Source organism: Neoarius graeffei, chromosome 2, assembly GCF_027579695.1.
Source record: "Neoarius graeffei isolate fNeoGra1 chromosome 2, fNeoGra1.pri, whole genome shotgun sequence".
NCBI classification, from domain to species: Eukaryota; Metazoa; Chordata; class Actinopteri; order Siluriformes; family Ariidae; genus Neoarius; species Neoarius graeffei.
Genome location: NC_083570.1, coordinates 3,800,031 through 3,818,936, shown reverse-complemented (window position 1 = coordinate 3,818,936; position 18,906 = coordinate 3,800,031). Strand labels below are relative to the sequence as shown.

The following is an 18,906-nucleotide window of genomic DNA, read 5'->3' as shown; positions in this document are numbered from 1 at the left end:
TCTTCCAGTGAAGCTGGTTTGGCATTGACTAGGAGACCAAATCTGGCCACTGGGAGACCATTTGGTCTCCCAGTAACTATGTTAAAAAATGCTCTGGGTGTCTTTAGTGACCCGTCAAGAAATGAACCACTTCAACACAGTTGGCTGGAAACCTTCAGTGTTTCATGAAGCTTCATCTGTCCATCACTAGTTATAATTATACTTTTAAAGTAAAAATGAACCATTATCTCTAATGGAACTAGAAGCTCAGACTTTTTATCTGACACGGTCTCAGATTTGCACATTTGTAACATTTCACAAGCCTCAGTTTGTATGAAAATTTAATGATTGTCAAGTGTGTGGGAGGAGTTAGAGCGATTTAAGGGTGGGGCTAATATTTGTACCTTTCCTGAAAGCCCGGTGCACATGGCTGACTTCTTGTCGCGAACATATTGCAATTTTTGGATGCAAGTTTCCCCTCCGCTGTGTGTGTTATCTGCAACCAGTGGGCAATTTGGGGAGGGGGACGCAAGTCACATGGAAATCACATGACTACTACACAGGCAGGGATTGGCTTAGCAACACACACACTGTGGAAGACACATAGCATAAAATATGAGTCGGATTCTTTAAAAAAATACGGATTCTTTAAAAAAAACTTCAATATTTATTTAGAGCTGTAATCAATTCCCACGATGATAAAAGAGCGCATAACATTTACAAACGTACTGTACACCACAGAAAGCACAGACAGCCTGTCACAGAGTGAGCTGTGACGCTCGCGCACACACACCTTCACACACACGTGCACAGGCAGCAATCTGCCGGCAATGTTCAAACATCTTGGCTGACCTGTCGCTGTGAGTTGCACTTCATTTCCATTACTGTTTTCTGTATGGGTATTACTGGTTTTCAAGCATTTCATACTCCACCGTTTGCCATAGTTTCTAACAAGAGTAGCATTTGTTACGAGTGCAGGGAAAGGCCTACCGGCATTCTAGTAACATTTGTTTGGCTCCACTCATATGTAAAATGCATCACATATTTCTAAGCATTTTCATCTCCCATCTGTTAAGTATTGTCTAGGAAACACACGTACAAACCGGTTATTTCTAACATCTAGTTTATTTAGTTTTAGCATTTTTATAACACAAAATAGCTTTTAGTAACTCATCACGCAAACTCCACATACTTCCTGTTTGTTGTGAGAAACCGAGGGACTGTACCATTCAGGGCCGTTGCAACAAGGTAGGCAGACTTGGCAATTGCCTAGGGCCCCAGCCCTCGAAGGGCCCCCACTGCCTAACGACTGGTTATGTATTCAATAGCAATGACAACTTTTTGAGCGCGGCAGCGCAGCGCCTCCAGTGTTGCCAGATTGGGTGGTTTCAACACATGCTTTGGCCGAAAAGTGCAATGACAGTCTGTTGTCAACCCCTCAATGCCCATCTCCGTCCAGTCAAGTGGTTGCAGAGCTCTGCGGCAAAAAAAAAACAAAATCAAATATGAAGCGAAATTACCCCTCAGGGAGCCAGAAGAGAAAGAAGAAAAGGGAAGAGGAAGACAGAAAAAAACAAGACACTGGTAAGTGAGAATGTACACACTCATTAATACCAAGCGGGTCGACAAGCAAATTTGGTAGCTAGCTTACGTTAATGGTAGTTATCTTGTAGACAGTGTTTATAACAGTGATGTAAACGTTGTCATGCACAACAGGCTTACAAACTTGCAAGGACTGGCTAAAAATTCTAATATGTGCCACACAAATAGGTGAAAGACTGTCAACTTCTCCCAGATTAACTTATTGTGTTTATCAAATGTCATAGTCAGAGTTAGTTTCAGCAAGCTGCATGGCTTTCATCAGAAGTAGCTAGTGTGTCGTAAGCATGAATGGAACAGGACAGGGGATGGCTCACAAGAAAGCTCTTTTTTACATAAATAGGCTACGTTTGTGACCTTGGTCGGATATCAATGCAGTAATTCAGCTAAGAAACCCAAACTTTCTGCAAGGAAGCCCTGCTGCGATCAGCACGGCTAATGGCTACGACATGGCAAGTTTGAGAGAACAGTTTTAGGCATTTTGCCTATGATTCTAGTTGTGTATTCTTACATTTTTTTGTGTTTTCTATACCTTTTGCACTTCTCTGTGTGTGCTGGTTCTTATTAAGATTCTTATTCATGTTTGTAATCATTTAATCACCATTTGAAGTTATTTCTACTTGTGTATATACTGTAAATATTTAGTGTTGTGTTATTTGCACATTTTATATTACTTTGTCTTATTTTCATATTTGATTTATATATATATATGTGTGTGTGTGTGTGTGTGTGTGTGTGTGTATTTTGTCTATTCTTGTGTTTAATTGGGTTTGATAATTATTTATAATAATGTAAAGAGTTCATTTATTAAGTAAAAATCGTAAGAATGATTACAATATGTGTGATGTTTATTTATTAAGTCTTCAGTGGGTAGGTGGCCATAAGGCCTTTCGTCGACGGGGGGATAATTATGGGCCCCAGATCCCCCTTTGCCTAGGGCCCCCAAATAGCTTGAAACGGGCCTGGTACCATTGGCTTGTTATGGAGGGGTTTCGCGGGTGTTTGGTGGAACGGACTATTTTAACAGGGGTGTTTTACTGGTGTTGGGGATATGTATTTTACTATGCACTGAAGGGTTTTTGGTTAAAGAAAATTATTTTGGATGTTTGTATATTTTGTGTTTGTTTCTTTAAATTGTTGTTTTGTATTTAGGATGTCATTATTTAGTTGATTGATTAATTTTAAAATTTGGGCTCAACTGTGGGCGGGGCTGTGGGTATGTAAGCTCTGCAGTAGCTCCAGAGCCTCAGTTGTGGTTGGAACGTCTTGTTTGAGGGTACTGTGGTTTGGCTGACTAATAGTTTTGTTCAGGGTCTTTTTAATTTAGTCTGGCAAACTTGAAGCCTCTTTATTTTTGTGTTTTCTTATTTTGTTTGTATAGTTTTCTTTTTGGCAGTTTGAACCTTTGGTTGGTGCACTGTAAATATTTGCACTATTTTAAGAAAAGTTTTGAAAATAGAAAAAATAAAAAATATATTTTTGGAGGAAGAAGTTTTCTGGCTCTCTGTCTGCTCCACCGCCATCCATCCTTGTAACACAGCCAGTAAAGAATCTTGTGAAATTGCGCGTTATCTCGTGGTAGCGAGACTTCGTTCCACTTCTGATCATGCACACACCGCATTGCGAGAATCCCAGCAACCGTGAAGTAACATTTTGTTTGAAAAGCGTATTTCCACCTGAGCGACTTTCAATAGCGACTGAAAAGATTCTGAATGGGCACTCCAGCAAAGAAATTCAAAACACAATACAGCGGTAGGTTTCTCCCTGAATGGAAGGACCTTTTCAATGGCATAATCCAACTGGCAACCTCCAAAAACGAAGAATACGCACACTGCACACTGTGTGTGCGTGACATCAAAGTTGCAGCATCAGGAGTATATGATGTGAAAGAACATTTCAAATCGAAACTACATCAGCGGAATGCAAGCCAAAGGCAAAATCAGCCACTGATGACAGTATTTGCGCGCTCAAAAACTGATATGCCAACAACTGGAAAAGACAGAAAACACAAGGTAGTGGGTGTTTTAGTTCAAGTTAGGCAGTGCTCTGTTTACCCCACAGTAATGCTGACTGTGAGAGAGTTTTCTCTCAAGTCAGGAAGATACACACAGAGAGCAGAAAGAACCTGAATGCAGACACACTGACCTGCCTACTGCAGTGTAAGATCAACACAGACACTTGCTGTGACATGCAGCCTAGTGAGGGATTGGTGCAGAGTGCTAAAAAAGCTGTCATGGAGTACAATTCAGAACATTAGAGTGACACTTTGTGTTTCTGTCAAACATTGGATCTTTGTATTCATTCTGAAGGTTTATTGTTATTAATATTGAATAAAAAGTAACTGGGATATATCATTGTTAATTATCATTCAAATTTTAGGTAAATTATTTTAATTTGCATCTTATAAGGATTTTATAAGGGAAATAAGGATTTTGGAGGTTGGTTAAACAGGTTTGATTGACCAAAGGTTGACATGTATGAATCTGACACTGATATCTGGGATGAACACTGTGACTGGGTCAGATTTTCAATGGAATTGTCCCAGACTGGATCAAAGCCAATGTCTAGACTTGTTTGATATTGAATGTGAGAGCTCAAGCTCAACGGCTCAAATCCAAAAAGAAAATGAACGGAGTAAATTAGCCTCAGGAGCCGAAATGAAAGAAGGACCATAGCCTTTTGGCAGAAATGTCAGTGAGGAATGCAAATAAAAAGAGAGGTGTTATTGTTCCAGTTTGATCAGGAGTTATTTTCATTTCCCTCAGGCTAAGCACAATTGACTATGTAGATCATCTGCACATGTCACACCCACTTGCACAAATTGACAAAATGTGCACGATTATCTGTTTTATCTGCATGATTTTAGTTTAAATTGAGTGCAAGTATATTGATAAGTACTCTTAAATCAGGGTTGGTCATATTTCCCGGACAACGGCTTATTTCCCGGACGGCATCCGATCTATGATTTCCTGTACAAAGTCAATGGGAGACATTTATTATAACAGCCTTTGTGTTGGAATAATAATTAAAGTAAGTAAGTAAATTATAGATAAGGGAGAGGAAATATATGAAAGAGAAAGATACACCGTATGAGAGAAAAACTGAAATAATCTCCATGAAAATAATTACAGTAGTAATAAAGAGCCATTCAACAAAAAGATCAGAGACTGAAATGGAAAAGGTAAAAAAAAAAAAACAATGAAGGGGAGCGCTACACAAATATGTAAGGAATGTGGGTGAAGTTGAGAAAATAAGAGGAGGTAATGAAATGGGGAAAAAAGTCAGGAGATACTTTTCCTCGGGCAAAGTTGATCAGATACCACGGTTTAACACATGAGATAAATACACGTGATGGGAGGGTAAGATGGCGGCCAGATGGCTTCACTCGTCTCTACAGCGGGGAATAGGCTCTGAGCTCTCCAGATTTTATGTTGAGCTCAGTGTACACCACCCACATAACAATCACTGAAACCACTGTGTGTTAAATCAACATTTTCTGACAAGGTTAATTATGGCAATAGTTTACCTGGGCTCTCACGACTGCCTCACTACTGCCACTGTTGGGAGTGGAGCAAGAAGGTGAAAGGAAATCTAGTTCCTATCCTAACCAAAAACAAAAAAGAAAAATAATTAAATTAAATTAATGAAATCAGCACTTTAAAGCAGTCCTTCTTACTTATTTTTTTAATAGAAGGATTGATTCAAGACTGAATATTAATGGATCAAAATATTCATAATGTGGTATCGATCCACCCATCCTTATGAGAAAGCTTTCGTGTTTCATGAAGCTTCATCTGGCCATCATGATCTGTGTGTATTTCATGAAATTACTCCTAATCAGTGCGGTTACATGGGTAACATTTCTGCACTGAAGGGAGATGAACTAGTTAATAGAGGAGTGTTCATGACCTCTGTGTTTGTGCTCCTCCTCTCTCCATCTCTCTTTCACACACAGAACCAGGAAATAACTCCTCATTTCGGAGAAAAAAACCTGATCTCTCTCTCTCTCTCTCTCTCTCTCTCTCTCTCTGTGATTTCAGGAAAATGGCTGAGGCCAGTATTTCAGTAGCTCAGGACCAGTTCAGGTGTCCAGTGTGTCTGGATCTCCTGAAGAATGCGGTGACTATCCACTGTGGTCACAGTTTCTGTAAGGTGTGTATTAATGGCTGCTGGGATCAGGAGGATCAGAAGGGCGTCTACAGCTGTCCTCAGTGCAGAGACACTTTCACGACAAGGCCTGTTCTACGCAGAAACAACATGCTGGATGAAGTGGTGGAGAAACTGAAGAAGACTGAAGTCCAAGCTTCTTCTCCTGGCCACTGTTACGCTGGACCTGGAGATGTGGAGTGTGATTTCTGCACCGGGAGAAAACACAAAACCGTCAAGTCCTGTCTGATGTGTTTGGCTTCTTTCTGTGAAACTCATCTGAAACCTCATTTTGAACGTCCTGCTTTGAAAAAACACACATTAATTGAAGCCTCAGCAAAACTCCAAGAGAACATCTGCTCTGAACATAACAAGCTGATTGAGATCTACTGCCGTACTGATCAAACCTGCATCTGTCATTTGTGTACGATGGATTATCACAAAGGTCACGACACCGTCACAGCCGCAGCAGAAAGAGCTGAGAAACAGGTGAGAACTAGAAATCTTTCCAGAATTAAATCATCTTAATTATAGTTTCTCATTGAGAGGAAACACACACACACAGTACATAACATTCACAGCTCTAAGAAACATGAATGTATCGTCAAGCAGGAAAGTCTGTACACCCCTTTCACCTTTTCCACATTTTATTATGTTACAGACTTATTCTACAATAGATTGAGTTCATTTTTTGCCTCAAACATCACACAATCGCCAATATTTATGAAGTGTCATGTTGGAAAGTAAACCTTCGCCCCAGTCTGAGGTCCAGAGCGCTCTGGAGCAGGTTTTCTTCAAGGATCTCGCTGTACTTAGCTGCATTCATCTTTCAGGACTAGTCACTCCGTTTCTGCTGCTGAAAAACATCCCCACATCATGATGCTGCCACTGCCATGCTTCACTGTAGGGATGGCATTAGCCAGGTGTTGATGAGCAGTGCCTGGTTTCCTTCAGATATGATGCTTAGTATTCAGGCCAAAAAGTTTAATTTTGGTTTCATCAGACCAGAGAGTCTTGTTTCTCATGGTTTGAGAGTCCTCTAGGTGCCTTTTGGCAAACTCCAAGCAGGCTCTCATGTGCTTTTTACAAAGGATTGGCTTCCTTCTGGCCACTCTACCATAAAAGCCTGATTTGTGGAGTGCTGCCTGGATGGTTGAGCTTCTGAAAGGTTCTCCCATCTCCACAAGGATATGCTGGAGCTCTGTCAGAGTGACCCTCAAGTTCCTGCTCCTTGGCCAAGGCCTGTCTTCCCCGATTGCTCAATTTGGCCTGGCGGCCAGGTCTAGGAAGATTCTTGGTGGTTCCAAACTTCTTCCACTGAAGAACGATGGTGGCCACTGTGCTCTTTGGGTCCTGTAAAGCTGCAGCAATTTTTCTGTACCCTTCTCCAGATCTATGCCTTGAAGCAATCCTGTTTCTGGGGTCTGCAGATAATTCCTTTAACCCCATGGCTTGGAGTTTACTCTGACATGCACTGTCAACTGTGGGACCTTTTATTGGCAGGTATAAGGTTCTCAAAACCTCAGCCTCAGCTAAACTGCCACCCAGAAACACAACTAAACAGGAAATGGAAGCCATCAGGACACTCGCAAAAAACAACAAAATAACAATACTACCGGCTGACAGAGGGAGGACTACGGTTATCTTGGACACTACTCAATACGAAAAACAAATGAATGAAATGCTCATGGACCCAAACACATATGAAGTACTCAAAAAAAACCCGATGGAGGAAAAGAAAAAAAGACTGAAGCTATTACTTAAACCGTTACTGGACGACAACAAAATTGATAAACAAACATACAACCACCTCATCCCCACAGCAAACATCACCCCTCGGATATACGGCACACCAAAAATTCATAAACCCAGAGCACCACTAAGACCCATTGTAGACAGCATAGGATCAGTTACCTACAACCTTTCCAAGACACTTGCAGACTTAATCAAACCACTCCTCGGACTTACGGAATGCCACTGCAAAAACTCAAAACAACTGGCGAAAGAATTAAAGGAAATCAAGATAAAAAAGGATGAAATCTTCATATCACATGACATCATATCCCTCTTTACAAAAACACCGGTCACAAACACACTCAACATAGTAGAAAACCGGTTAAAAGCAGACAGAACCCTGAAAAACGCACAAAACTTACAGCACAGAACATAACAAAACTGTTGCATTTCATTTCAACTTCCACATATTTCCAATTCAGAGGCACAATTTACAGACAAAAAGAGGGATTTGCAATGGGGGACCCGCTATCTGCCATTCTATGCAACTTTATCATGGAGGATTTGGAAACCCGAGCCATAGAAACAGCACCAGATGACTGCAAACCCATTTTCTGGAAACAATATGTTGATGACATCCTCGAAATAACCAAAACAGGCCACACACAACAACTCACGGATCACCTAAACTCCATAGACAAGACAGACAACATAAAATTCACACACAAAGAAGAAATGGACAAGACAATAGCTTTTTTGGACCTAAAAATACACCACACAGAAGAAGGGAACATTAGAATTACAACATACAGAAAACCTACACACACCGACCAATATCTTCTCTGGACATCTGAACATCCCATCGCTCACAAAATGTCAGTAATCAGAACACTATACGACCGAGCACAGAGCATCACAGAGGAGAAAGACAGACAGGAGGAGGACCAACATATCCAACAGGCATTGAAAAACTGCCAATATCCACCGTGGGCAATCCGAAAAGGGAAACTACAGACACAAACAAAGGAAAAAAACAAACAAACAAGAAAAAACACTGAAAAAACAAACCGGGGCTTTGTCACACTTCCATACATAAAAGGAGTCACAGAATGCATCCAATGATCCATGAGGAAATATCATATCAACACCCCGGTCAAACCATACAAGAACCTCCGACAGTTGCTAGTTCACCCCAAAGACAAAATACAACCGGACAACAAATGCAATGTCATCTATGAAATCCCTTGCCGTTCATGTAACAAAGTCTATATTGGTGAAACGGGCAGATGCTGCCATACACGAAGGAAAGAACACCAAATAGAATGTGAGAAAGAAACAACAAGAAGACTCACAAGATCCGAAAAAGAAAAAGCACACCAAGAAAACCTAAAATCAGCCATTTCAGACCACTGCAAACGACAAAATCACATAATAAATTGGGAAGAGGCCAGAGTCATTCACGCTGAAGAAAATAGATACCAGCGTTGGATTTTAGAGGCAGTGGAGATACGCAAGCAGGCACAAAGGACGATAAACCGGGATCAGGGAGCGTATGCGCTGTCACACACCTGGAGCGCCGTCCTGGGGAGCGACCTGACAGCAAGAGGCGTGAACTACCTGTCAAATTGGACAGGGCATTCACGCCTCCATAACGTAACATCAGCTGATAAGGCATGTCACCACCTGACATCTGGTGACAGTTCTGAGGAAAAGCGTCCTGCATTTTACAATTCCAAAAATTGCCGAAGCAAGTGAGCAACAATATCACGTGACCACAATGGACCTACTGTTCACCAAAACAAGTTGGCATGGGCAAACATGGTGGACTCGGCTCTGCCACCACCTAAAAGCCAGAGGAAAAGAAAAGGAAAGCCTGCTGAGTGAGTGCAACTGCAAGATAGAGCAAGGTTCGATGGCATGTAATTTTTTTTTTTGGACAGATAACTAAATCATTCTCGCTAGTTCTTTGCTATGTTAGCTTTAGCATGCATGGGCTCGACTCCACAGTACTGAGTATGGAGTTATGGGGTCTTTCACATGACATCATCGTAACTGTGGATTTGTTTATCTTGCCAAGCTTTGTGTTTGACAACGACCAGCACAATTTTTCTTTTTTGGAAATTTTCCAAAACATTCTGGCGCGAAACCTACCTCAGAATATTGGTCGGCATCTGTAGTTTTGTTTGCCTTTAGCATTTCTGATGTGTTTAGAAATCCCAAATATGAAATAATTCAGGATGTCGTAGTGTTCCAAATCCAGTAGCCCATTTGCCGAACACTTTTCAAGAAGAATAAATATATCTGTGGCGAAAATGAGAAAGACTTTATTTTTGTCACATTTACAGTCAAGCACAGCGAAAGTCCTCCTCTGAATTTAAACCATCTGAAGCTGTGAACATGTGTACAGATAGATAGATAGCGAGAGAGAGAGAGAGAGAGAGAGAGAGAGAGAGAAATAAATAAATAAATAAATAAATAGATTTCTGGGTAAATTATATGGGTCTGTGATGCCTGCATGTTTCAGAATTTGAATGTAACACAGTCTGCTGGCATTTTTAAATTTTTAATTGTCACGATGTTTTCTGCGCATCGCCATCTTGGTGTGACGCAGTCCCAGAGTTATGCTCATTAGTTAAGGCTCCTGGTGTTCGGCTGTTTCCGTAGGGCCACACTGTTTACCACAAGAAGTAGGAAAACGGTCCCCGAATGGAGAAAAGCGACTCTAAGCACATCAAAATGTTTACACCTCGTCCGCATGATCTTGGTCTTATGAGAGAGAGGAAAATATCATGCACAAGAATTTTTTTTTTTTTTTAATTTCAGATAACTTTGCAGTCAGCACCTTTAAACTCTTTCCATCTTTTACACAAACTCATGTTTCCATTCTTCTCTCCACAGCTGCAGCAGTTGAGATCATTTCAGAACCAGAACCACAGAGCAGAGAAGAGTTTCTGAAATGTACATCTAACACACACACACACACACACACACACACTGTGTGAATTAAACCCAACATGTTCACATTGTTCAGTTTGTTTTTCTCTTTTATTTTAGATTTCTGTTATCTGACTCTGGATCCCAACACGGCACATCATTTCCTCATTCTGTCTGAGAAGAACAGAGCGGTGAGATGGAGTGAGAGAGAGCAGCGTTACTCTGATCATCCAGAGAGATTTGATTACTGGTGGCAGGTGTTGTGTAAGGAGAGTGTGTGTGGACGCTGTTACTGGGAGGTGGAGTGGAGCGGTGCTGCTGGTGTGGCCATATCAGTCTCATATAAAGACATCAGCAGGAAAGGACGGGGTGATGAGTGTGGGTTTGGACTCAACAATCAGTGCTGGAGTCTGTGGTGTTCTTCTTCTTCTCTCTCTTTCTTGCACAACAGCATTAAGACTGATCTCAGAGTTCCATCACCCTCCAGAATAGGAGTGTATGTGGATCACAGTGCAGGAACTCTGTCCTTCTACAGCGTCTCTGACACGATGAAGCTCCTCCACAGAGTCCACACCACATTCACTCAGACTCTATACGCTGGGTTTGGGCTCTTGTTTTCTGGTTCTACAGTGAGATTGTGTGATCCAGAATAAAAGTGTGTAGTGTTTTCTGTAAAATTCCTGCACGTTGCCACGTTGTTGCTCAGTTGTCTGTTTCACTAGAACACAATCCAGCTGCACAAAAAAAAACACTCTTTTTAATATTTAAAATGAGTATAAAATGAGTAATATCAGCCTGGATGATGATTGGGCCGCAGATAGAACCTCATAAATCCTGGTTTATCTGTGAGTTTGGGATTTTTATTCAAATATTGCAATCAAAGCTTTGCAGAATAAAAGATAAGAGCACAGGAGAATAAAGTTTCCCCCAGTGATGGAGTTTCTGTGCTGAACTCATTTTCAGACAGAAGCTTTTAATACTGAGGTCAGGATGTCAGCAAGCCGCTGTATTGATATGCAACAGGGGTTTTCTTCACTTTGGATGGATATTTTTAGATTATTTAATCTTTGGGAAATAACTACAGTGTCTTAAATATGTGTTTGTGAAAATCACTGGAAACCTACAACCAGTGGTCGAGTTGTAAAATCAAACCGGGGGGGATGGTGAAATTTTTAGTCGCGTGTCGACCCATCGGTCGGTCCATCAGTGGGAAACTGGTTTGCTTTTAGGAGGGTTTTTCACACAACGTAGGTCTGTGGACCTTGTTCATTTACAAGACATACAGTATTTTGTGCTGATAAAGTGTGTAGTACACACTGTGTACCCTTTTTATTGTTGTAACAAAAACATAATACACTGGTATTTTACTGTAAAACATGCACAGTGTGGATGTCTTGTGTCATATTTAGTCAGTCTCCTGGCTGACATACCGACCACATTCTCCATATTAGGGTGAAATGCAGATGACAAATTTGAAGTGTAACTTCATAGTCATGGTAGGCTCCTTTTAAATCGTTTGGTAAATAATTATTAAAACCTCAGCAGGCAATGTAAATGAACAACTGAATCTTTTCATATCAAGTCAATGGAATTTTTATTCAAAGCTGAACTTTGGGAACATTGAGTTAAATACAGAGGTAGGTAGGGAACCAATAAGCTAAAACAAGCAACAGTAAATTGTAAATCAGCTTTGTATGTTGTGACCGGCTCTCTAATGAGGCAATGAAGCCTTCAAAACTGCTAGTGTCGTTTATTTTAGCCTTCCTGTCTTGAATAACACTTTTTGTTGCCTGAAGAATAACAAACGAACATCCAGGCTGATTAAATTAATGGCCTTATACAAGAAATCAAAGCTAACATGAACCTGAGTAAGCTATCGATAGCTGGCTAGACTCCAAACTAACATTCATTATGATAGCTGTGTTGTTATCCGCCGCCCACAAATTAGGCTACATATCGGTAACTTTACAGCATGATAGTGGGCTCACAGAAAGTGTGACTGATATTCGTAACTCTTGACTTACATCCTGAAATGTTTTTTCTTGCGATCTTAAATCCGAACTTGCTTAGGTCTTGCTGTCCACTCCACTTGGCCATGATGCTGCAATCCGCTGCTGTCACTGACGCAGAATGAAATAAAAAATAACGGAACCCCAACTGAATGTCGCCTCCTCAAATGCTTTGCTTGCGCGCGCCCTCTCTCACGATAGCTTACTGTATGCTCAGTTTCAGCAAAGCTACATGGAATGGCATTTCTAATTCCAATGTTAAATAGAAGTAATGTCCACATTTATTGATAAAATTGCTCAAGGGAAGGGAGGGGGGATGCCTGTTTTAGAGGGGGGGATTATTTTGACCTTTTTTTATTCCGGGGGGATGGCATCCCCCCTCAACTCGAGTACAGCCTACAACTGACTTTTTCCTCCAAAAAACATCTCTTTTAATGTTGTCATATTTTGTCTGTGTGAATAATAATGATGAATCTGTCTCTGTGAACTGGATCTGTCTGTGATTCTTTTCATTTTCAATACAATAAAGCAACAAATCCGTTACAGTTCTCTGTTCTGATTGGTCAGAAGGTGTTGATTAATTTTCAAGAACAGCAGCTCTGACAATAGTCCATGCTCATCCCATGCAGTTTTGAAACGTGTCGAGAAAGCAGGACAGGATTCATTCTGACATTAACATGTTCGTTAAGCAAGATCAGGAGCAGATTGAAATTTTAAGATTTATCCTGAAATAATAAAGTTAATGATAAACAGATGTCTATAAGGAGGGAAAGAAATACCATAAAATCAACGTTCTTCAGAATATCAATATTTAGAATATATTTACAAACGTATCTTTATATCACACTGGTTTGATGAACTGCTGTGCACCAGCCCATGTATTGTCTGGATGATTGTGTGATTAGTCATTTGACCAGCAGGTTTCTCTAGTAAACAAGTGAAGCCTCAAGAAATGCCTCAAAAAAATTTCAACACAGTTGGCTGGAAAGCTTCAGTGTTCCATGAAGCTTCATCTGGCCATCACAAGTTAAAATTATACTTTTAGAGTAAAAGTGAATGATCCTCTCTCATGGAATTAGAAACCCAGACATTCTAACTGATACAGTCTCAGATTTGAACATTTGCAACATTTCACACAGCTCAATTTGTATGAAAATTTAATCATGTTCAGGTGTAGGGGTGGACTTATGGTGATTTTAGGGCAGGGCTAAAATTTGTATCTTTCCTTAGGACTTAATTACAAATTGAACAAAATACAATCATTTTAATTCTGTAAGGAGGAATTCAACCAAATCCCTCCACATGGTACACCTCATAAAGCTCAAATTATCGACTTTGCAAGTTTCAGTTTTCATACAACATGAAATTACATGCTGTGGCTCAGGAACACTTCTAAAAAACCACTGTCTGTGAAAACAGTTCATCACTGCATCCAGAAATCCAAGTTAAAAGCATATACAAACAAGATCCAGAAACACTGCCACCTTCTCTGGGCTTGAGCTCCTTTACTTTTTTGGACTGAAGCAAAGTGGAAAATTGTCCCGAGGTCTGATGAATCAAAAGTAGAAATTCTTTTTAGAAATCATGGACACTGCATCCTCCAGGCTAAAGAGGAGAGGGACCATCCAGCTTGTTATTCACGCACAGTTCAAAAGCCAGCACCTGCGATGGTATGGGGGCGTTAGTGCACATGGCATGGGGAGCTTGTACATCTGGGAAGGCATCATTAATGCTGAATAATATATACACTTTTTGAAACAAGATGCTGCCATCCAGGCGACATCTTTTTCAAGGAAGGCCTTGCTTATTTCAGCAAAACAATGCAAAACCACATTTTGCCCATATTGAAACTGCATGGCTCCATCGTAAAAGAGTCCAGGTGCTAAACTGGCCTGCCTGCAGTCCAGACCTGTCTCCTGTTGAAAACATCTGGCACATTATGAAACAAAAAACACGACAAAAGGAAACCCTAAACTGTTGAGCAAATTAAATTGTATATCAGGGAAGAACGAAACAACATTTCACTTCCAAAACTACAGAGTTGCCAAACAGAGTTGGTGAAAGAACACATCCATGTTTCACGCTGCTCTTGATTAAGAAAGGGTCAGAGGTGTCCCCATCATAGCTGACTACACCCTGCATGTCCTTGTGGAAAGAGGTTATAATGCTGAGCAACTGTGAGGGGCAGCTGATGTTTTTTAATAGCTGGAGCATACCTCTCCTGCTCACAAGGTCAAATGCCTTGGTCAGATCGATAAAGGTGATATATAATGGCATGTGTTGTTCTTGGCATTTCTCTTGGAGTTGATATATAGAGAAGATCATATCAACTTTGGATGGGATTCTGGATAGATGCGATCGGCCAGGACTTGGAGTCGGGTTAGAACTACACGGGCAAAGACCGTGCCCACAACACTCAGCAGAGAAACATCCCAGTAACTAATGCAGTCACCCATGTTTTTATACAGGGTGACAGTCTTGGCATTTCACATGTCCTGGAGTACTTTGCCTTCTCTCAAGCAGAGACTAGGTAGTGTTTGACCCATTTGTTTATTTTTGTCTGTAATTGCCTCTCCTGTTTTAGATTTCAGAGGTGCATACTCATTAGTTGGTTTGCCTGTTGCTTGTTTGATGCCCTTGTATATGCTCCTGATGTTGCCAGTGTCCGATGCCAGCTGAATGTTGAAGCCAAAAGTCATTTGCACAGCAATGAGCAGTTTGTTGGGCTTTGTGGTGAGCATTGTTCAATGCCTGCAGATTTTGCGGACTTGGGTCATGCTTGAAAGTGATCGGTGCACTATGTTTGGCATCAATAACTCTAACACCGATATGCCAGCCTCAAACCAGTCTGCATTCTGCCTCTCTTTTTTGCCATAAGTCATGAGGGCAGCACTGTAGATGGTGCTGTGGAGGGAATTCCATCTTTCTTTTGCACACTGCAGTTGATCACGAGCCAAGGACTCTTGAAGTCTTTCAATGAATTCCTTGTTTTACTCTGGGTAGGAAGTCTTGCTGATGTTGATTTTAGTTGTCATTTCTTCTTGGAGAGGTGGAGTTTCTTTGGTTTGAGCTTTACCTTTGAGACAATCAGGGAGTGGTCAGTGTCACAGTCTGCACTATGGCGCACACACTGTTTAGGGAATCACATCTGGTGATGATGAAATCCAGCTGATGCCAGTGCTTTGACCATGGATGTCTCCAGGAAGCTTTATGACATGCTTTATTCTGGAAGTAAGTGTTTGTCACACACAAACGGTAGTAGTAGCAGAGCTCAAGTAGTCTCTGGCCATTCTCATTCAGTTTCTCTATGCTGTGCTGACAAATATGTTTGGCCAGGACTCTTGGTCTGGACCCACCCTAGCACTGAAATCTCCCAAAAGATAAATGTGCTCTGACATTAGGATTCTGTTGACAATGCTATCTAGGTGTTCGTAGAACTAGTCTTTGACTTCAGAAATAGCTTGTAGGGTTGGTGCATAGATGCACACAAGGTTTGCAATAGCTGCTGATGTAGAGAGACGTAGGGTGAGGACTCTCTCTGTGCCACCTGTTGAAGGTTCAATCATGCAGAGCAGGGTGTTCCTGACAGCAAAACCAACTCCATGATCCCTGGTTTCCTTGTCACCTTTCCCTGCCAGAAGAAGATATAGCGTTCTTCCTTCAGGGATCCACTGTCTGGTAGCCGTGTTTCCTGCAGGGCTGCTATGTCAATGTGTAGTCTGTGCAGCTCACAATCAATTCCTGCAGTCTTATGAGCATTGTCAATTTGTCAAAGGTTGCTGGACAATCCAGTGCGCATTGTTCACAAATTCCAGCTTGCAGTGCAAAGAGCTGGGATCTTAAGCTTTTTCCATTGGAGGTTTCCTGATGCATGGTTAACAATCTGATTGCTGAATGAAGCTCTGAGCTCCAGCCACCCAGTGAAGCAGGCAGACTGTGGCGGGTCAACATTTTACTGGCTGGGGGCTGCCCAGCTTGAAGCAGGCGATAGTTCATGGGACAGATAGGGCATGATGATCCCTCCCACCATCAAAGACAGCCCATGGCAGCCAGCTCTATGCCGGTCAAGCAAGGGCTTATAACATGTAACTGATGTCTTCAGTGTGGTGCTCACACAGTGACAAGAGACTGGAGTGGCCTGTCCAGGGCGCAGGCCTGGGCAACAGTGTATGGAGTCCTTGTGCTGCCCAGACAACAGGGCCCCCCTCACCTGCTGGGTCCAAGGGAATGCAGAACATTATGTTTGGAGCCAACTTGTCTGCAAGAGTTGCCGGAAGAAGGTCAGTGTTAACATCCAGCCACCTTCAGGATTCCAACTTTGAATTTTTCCTGAGGGTTGGCTCCCAAAGCCTTCCCCTGACTGGGTATGGCTGCAAGGCAGTGAAGGTTTGACATCAGAGTTTTGATTCTCCTAGATGAGCAGCCCACCCGGACTGACAAGCTCCATCTGCCCAAAGCAACTGGTTATAGCGCCAGTGACACACCTTCACCCCTTCTCCTGTTGGCAGAAAAGGTTCCGGTGGACTTAGAGGCTAAGTCACGCATGAAGGTCAGAAGCTGGACTTAGTTGTCCAAGGCCATGTGAGACACATGCCATGGGAGCATTTTATAGATGAAGGGAGCTTGTCCTGACCACCACCTCCAGCTATGACAACCTCGGAACCTTGCCCAGTGTGTCAAAATATCTAAGTCAAATTCAGAATATAGATATTTAGAATATATTTATCAAATGCATCTTTATGTAACACTGGTTTGATGAACTGCTGTACACCAGCCGGTGGATTGTATGCATGATTATTCTTTTAACCAGCAGGTGTCTCTAGTGAGTAAGTGACTCCTCGAGAAATGACCAACTTCAACATAATTGTCTGGAAAGCTTCAGTGTTTCATGAAACTTCATCTAGTAGTTGAAAAGTTGGAAATAGACGAGGAACGGATTGAGGTGGAGCGTGCCCACCGGATGGGAGATCCGATTAAAGAAGAAGAATGACATAGACCGATTGTCATCAAGTTTTTAAGATGGAAGGACAAGGAGGCTGTGATGGCAAGAGCAAATAAGCTGAGAGGCACGAACATCTATCTTAATGAGGACTATACTGAAGCCGTAAGACTGAAACAAAAGGAGCTCATCCCAATCATGAAGGCTGAAAGATTAAAGGGAAACATTGCCTACATCCGCTATGATAGACTCATTGTCCACCCTCCATCCCAAGGAATTGTAGGAGGGGAAAGATCAGCCAAGAATATGGGTTCGTAATTTCAGTGGGCACGTACACAAATTCTGAACTGTATATTAGTCTTCTTTCACTATGTCAATGTCAATGCTTCTTAAGAAAGGGCTAAAAATAGCTCATGTGAATATATGTAGCTTAAGAAACAAAGTTCAAGATATTGATAAATTGTTAATGACTGAGAAAATCCATATTTTAGCCATCTCTAAAACTCATTTAGATAAAACATTTGATGATGCTACAGTGGAGATACAAGGATACAGCATTTATAGAAAGGGCAGGGACATATATGGGGGAGGAGTAGCAATATACATTCAGAACCACATTCCTGTTAAGATCAGAAGGGATCTGATGTCATGTGATGTTGAAATGCTATGGTTACAGGTTCACTTACCCTACCTAAAACCTATACTGATAGGAGGCTGTTATAGGCCACCAAGCTCTAGCAGTCAGTATCTTGATAATCTCTGTGAAATGTTTGAAAGAGCATGTGATGAAAATAGAGAAATCTATGTATTGGGAGACTTAAACATAAATTTTCTGGCATCAAGTTGTCCGCTGAAAAAGAAAATTCTTAGTACTACTAGTGTTTGCAATCTGGTTCAGGTTATTAACCAACCAACTAGGGTATTCACTAACAAAATAGGAACTGTGTCATCCACATGTATTGATCACATTTATACCAATGCTGTTGAACTCTGCTCGAAAGCTATATCTGTTTCCATTGGTTTTAGTGATCATAATTTAGTGGGCATATCTAGGAAGGCGAAAGTTCCAAAGGCTGGGCCAAAAATTGTATATAAAAGATCGTACAGGGGTTTCTGCTGTGACTCATATGTGGATGATGTTAGAAAGATTTGTTGATCTGATGTCAGTAAACAGAGAGACCCAGATACTGCACTTAATGTTTTTACTGAAGTGTTGGTTCCAGTCATGGATAAACATGCACCTGTCAAGAGGCTAACTGTTAGAGCTATTAGGGCTCCTTGGGTTGATGATGAATTAAAAGAAAGCATGGCTCATAGAGGTAATGCAAAAGAAGTGGCAAAAAAGTCAGGCTGCATATCTGATTGGCAAGTATATCGTAAACTAAGGAATTATGCCACCAAATTGAACAAAAAGAAGAAGAAATTGTATTATGAATCAAGGATAAACAATATAAAATATGATGGAAAGAAGTTATAGAGCACCCTAAATGACATCATGGGTAGTAAGAGCAGCCCGACTCCATCCTTCATTGAAGTGGGAGGGTCTTTTATAACTAAACCTGTAGA

General features: G+C 41.3%; 1 protein-coding gene across 1 annotated transcript; it reads left to right on the top strand.

The window, feature by feature from the left end:
- Nucleotides 1–5,543: 5,543 nt before the first annotated feature.
- LOC132876087 (zinc finger protein RFP-like) lies at nt 5,544–12,956 on the top strand. Its single transcript, XM_060913347.1, has 4 exons — nt 5,544–6,213; nt 9,164–9,365; nt 10,357–10,416; nt 10,513–12,956. Exons 1-4 carry the CDS (start codon nt 5,623–5,625, stop codon nt 11,043–11,045), a joined length of 1,386 nt encoding a protein of 461 aa, XP_060769330.1. The 5' UTR covers nt 5,544–5,622; the 3' UTR covers nt 11,046–12,956.
- The last annotated feature ends 5,950 nt before the right edge of the window (nt 12,957–18,906 follow it).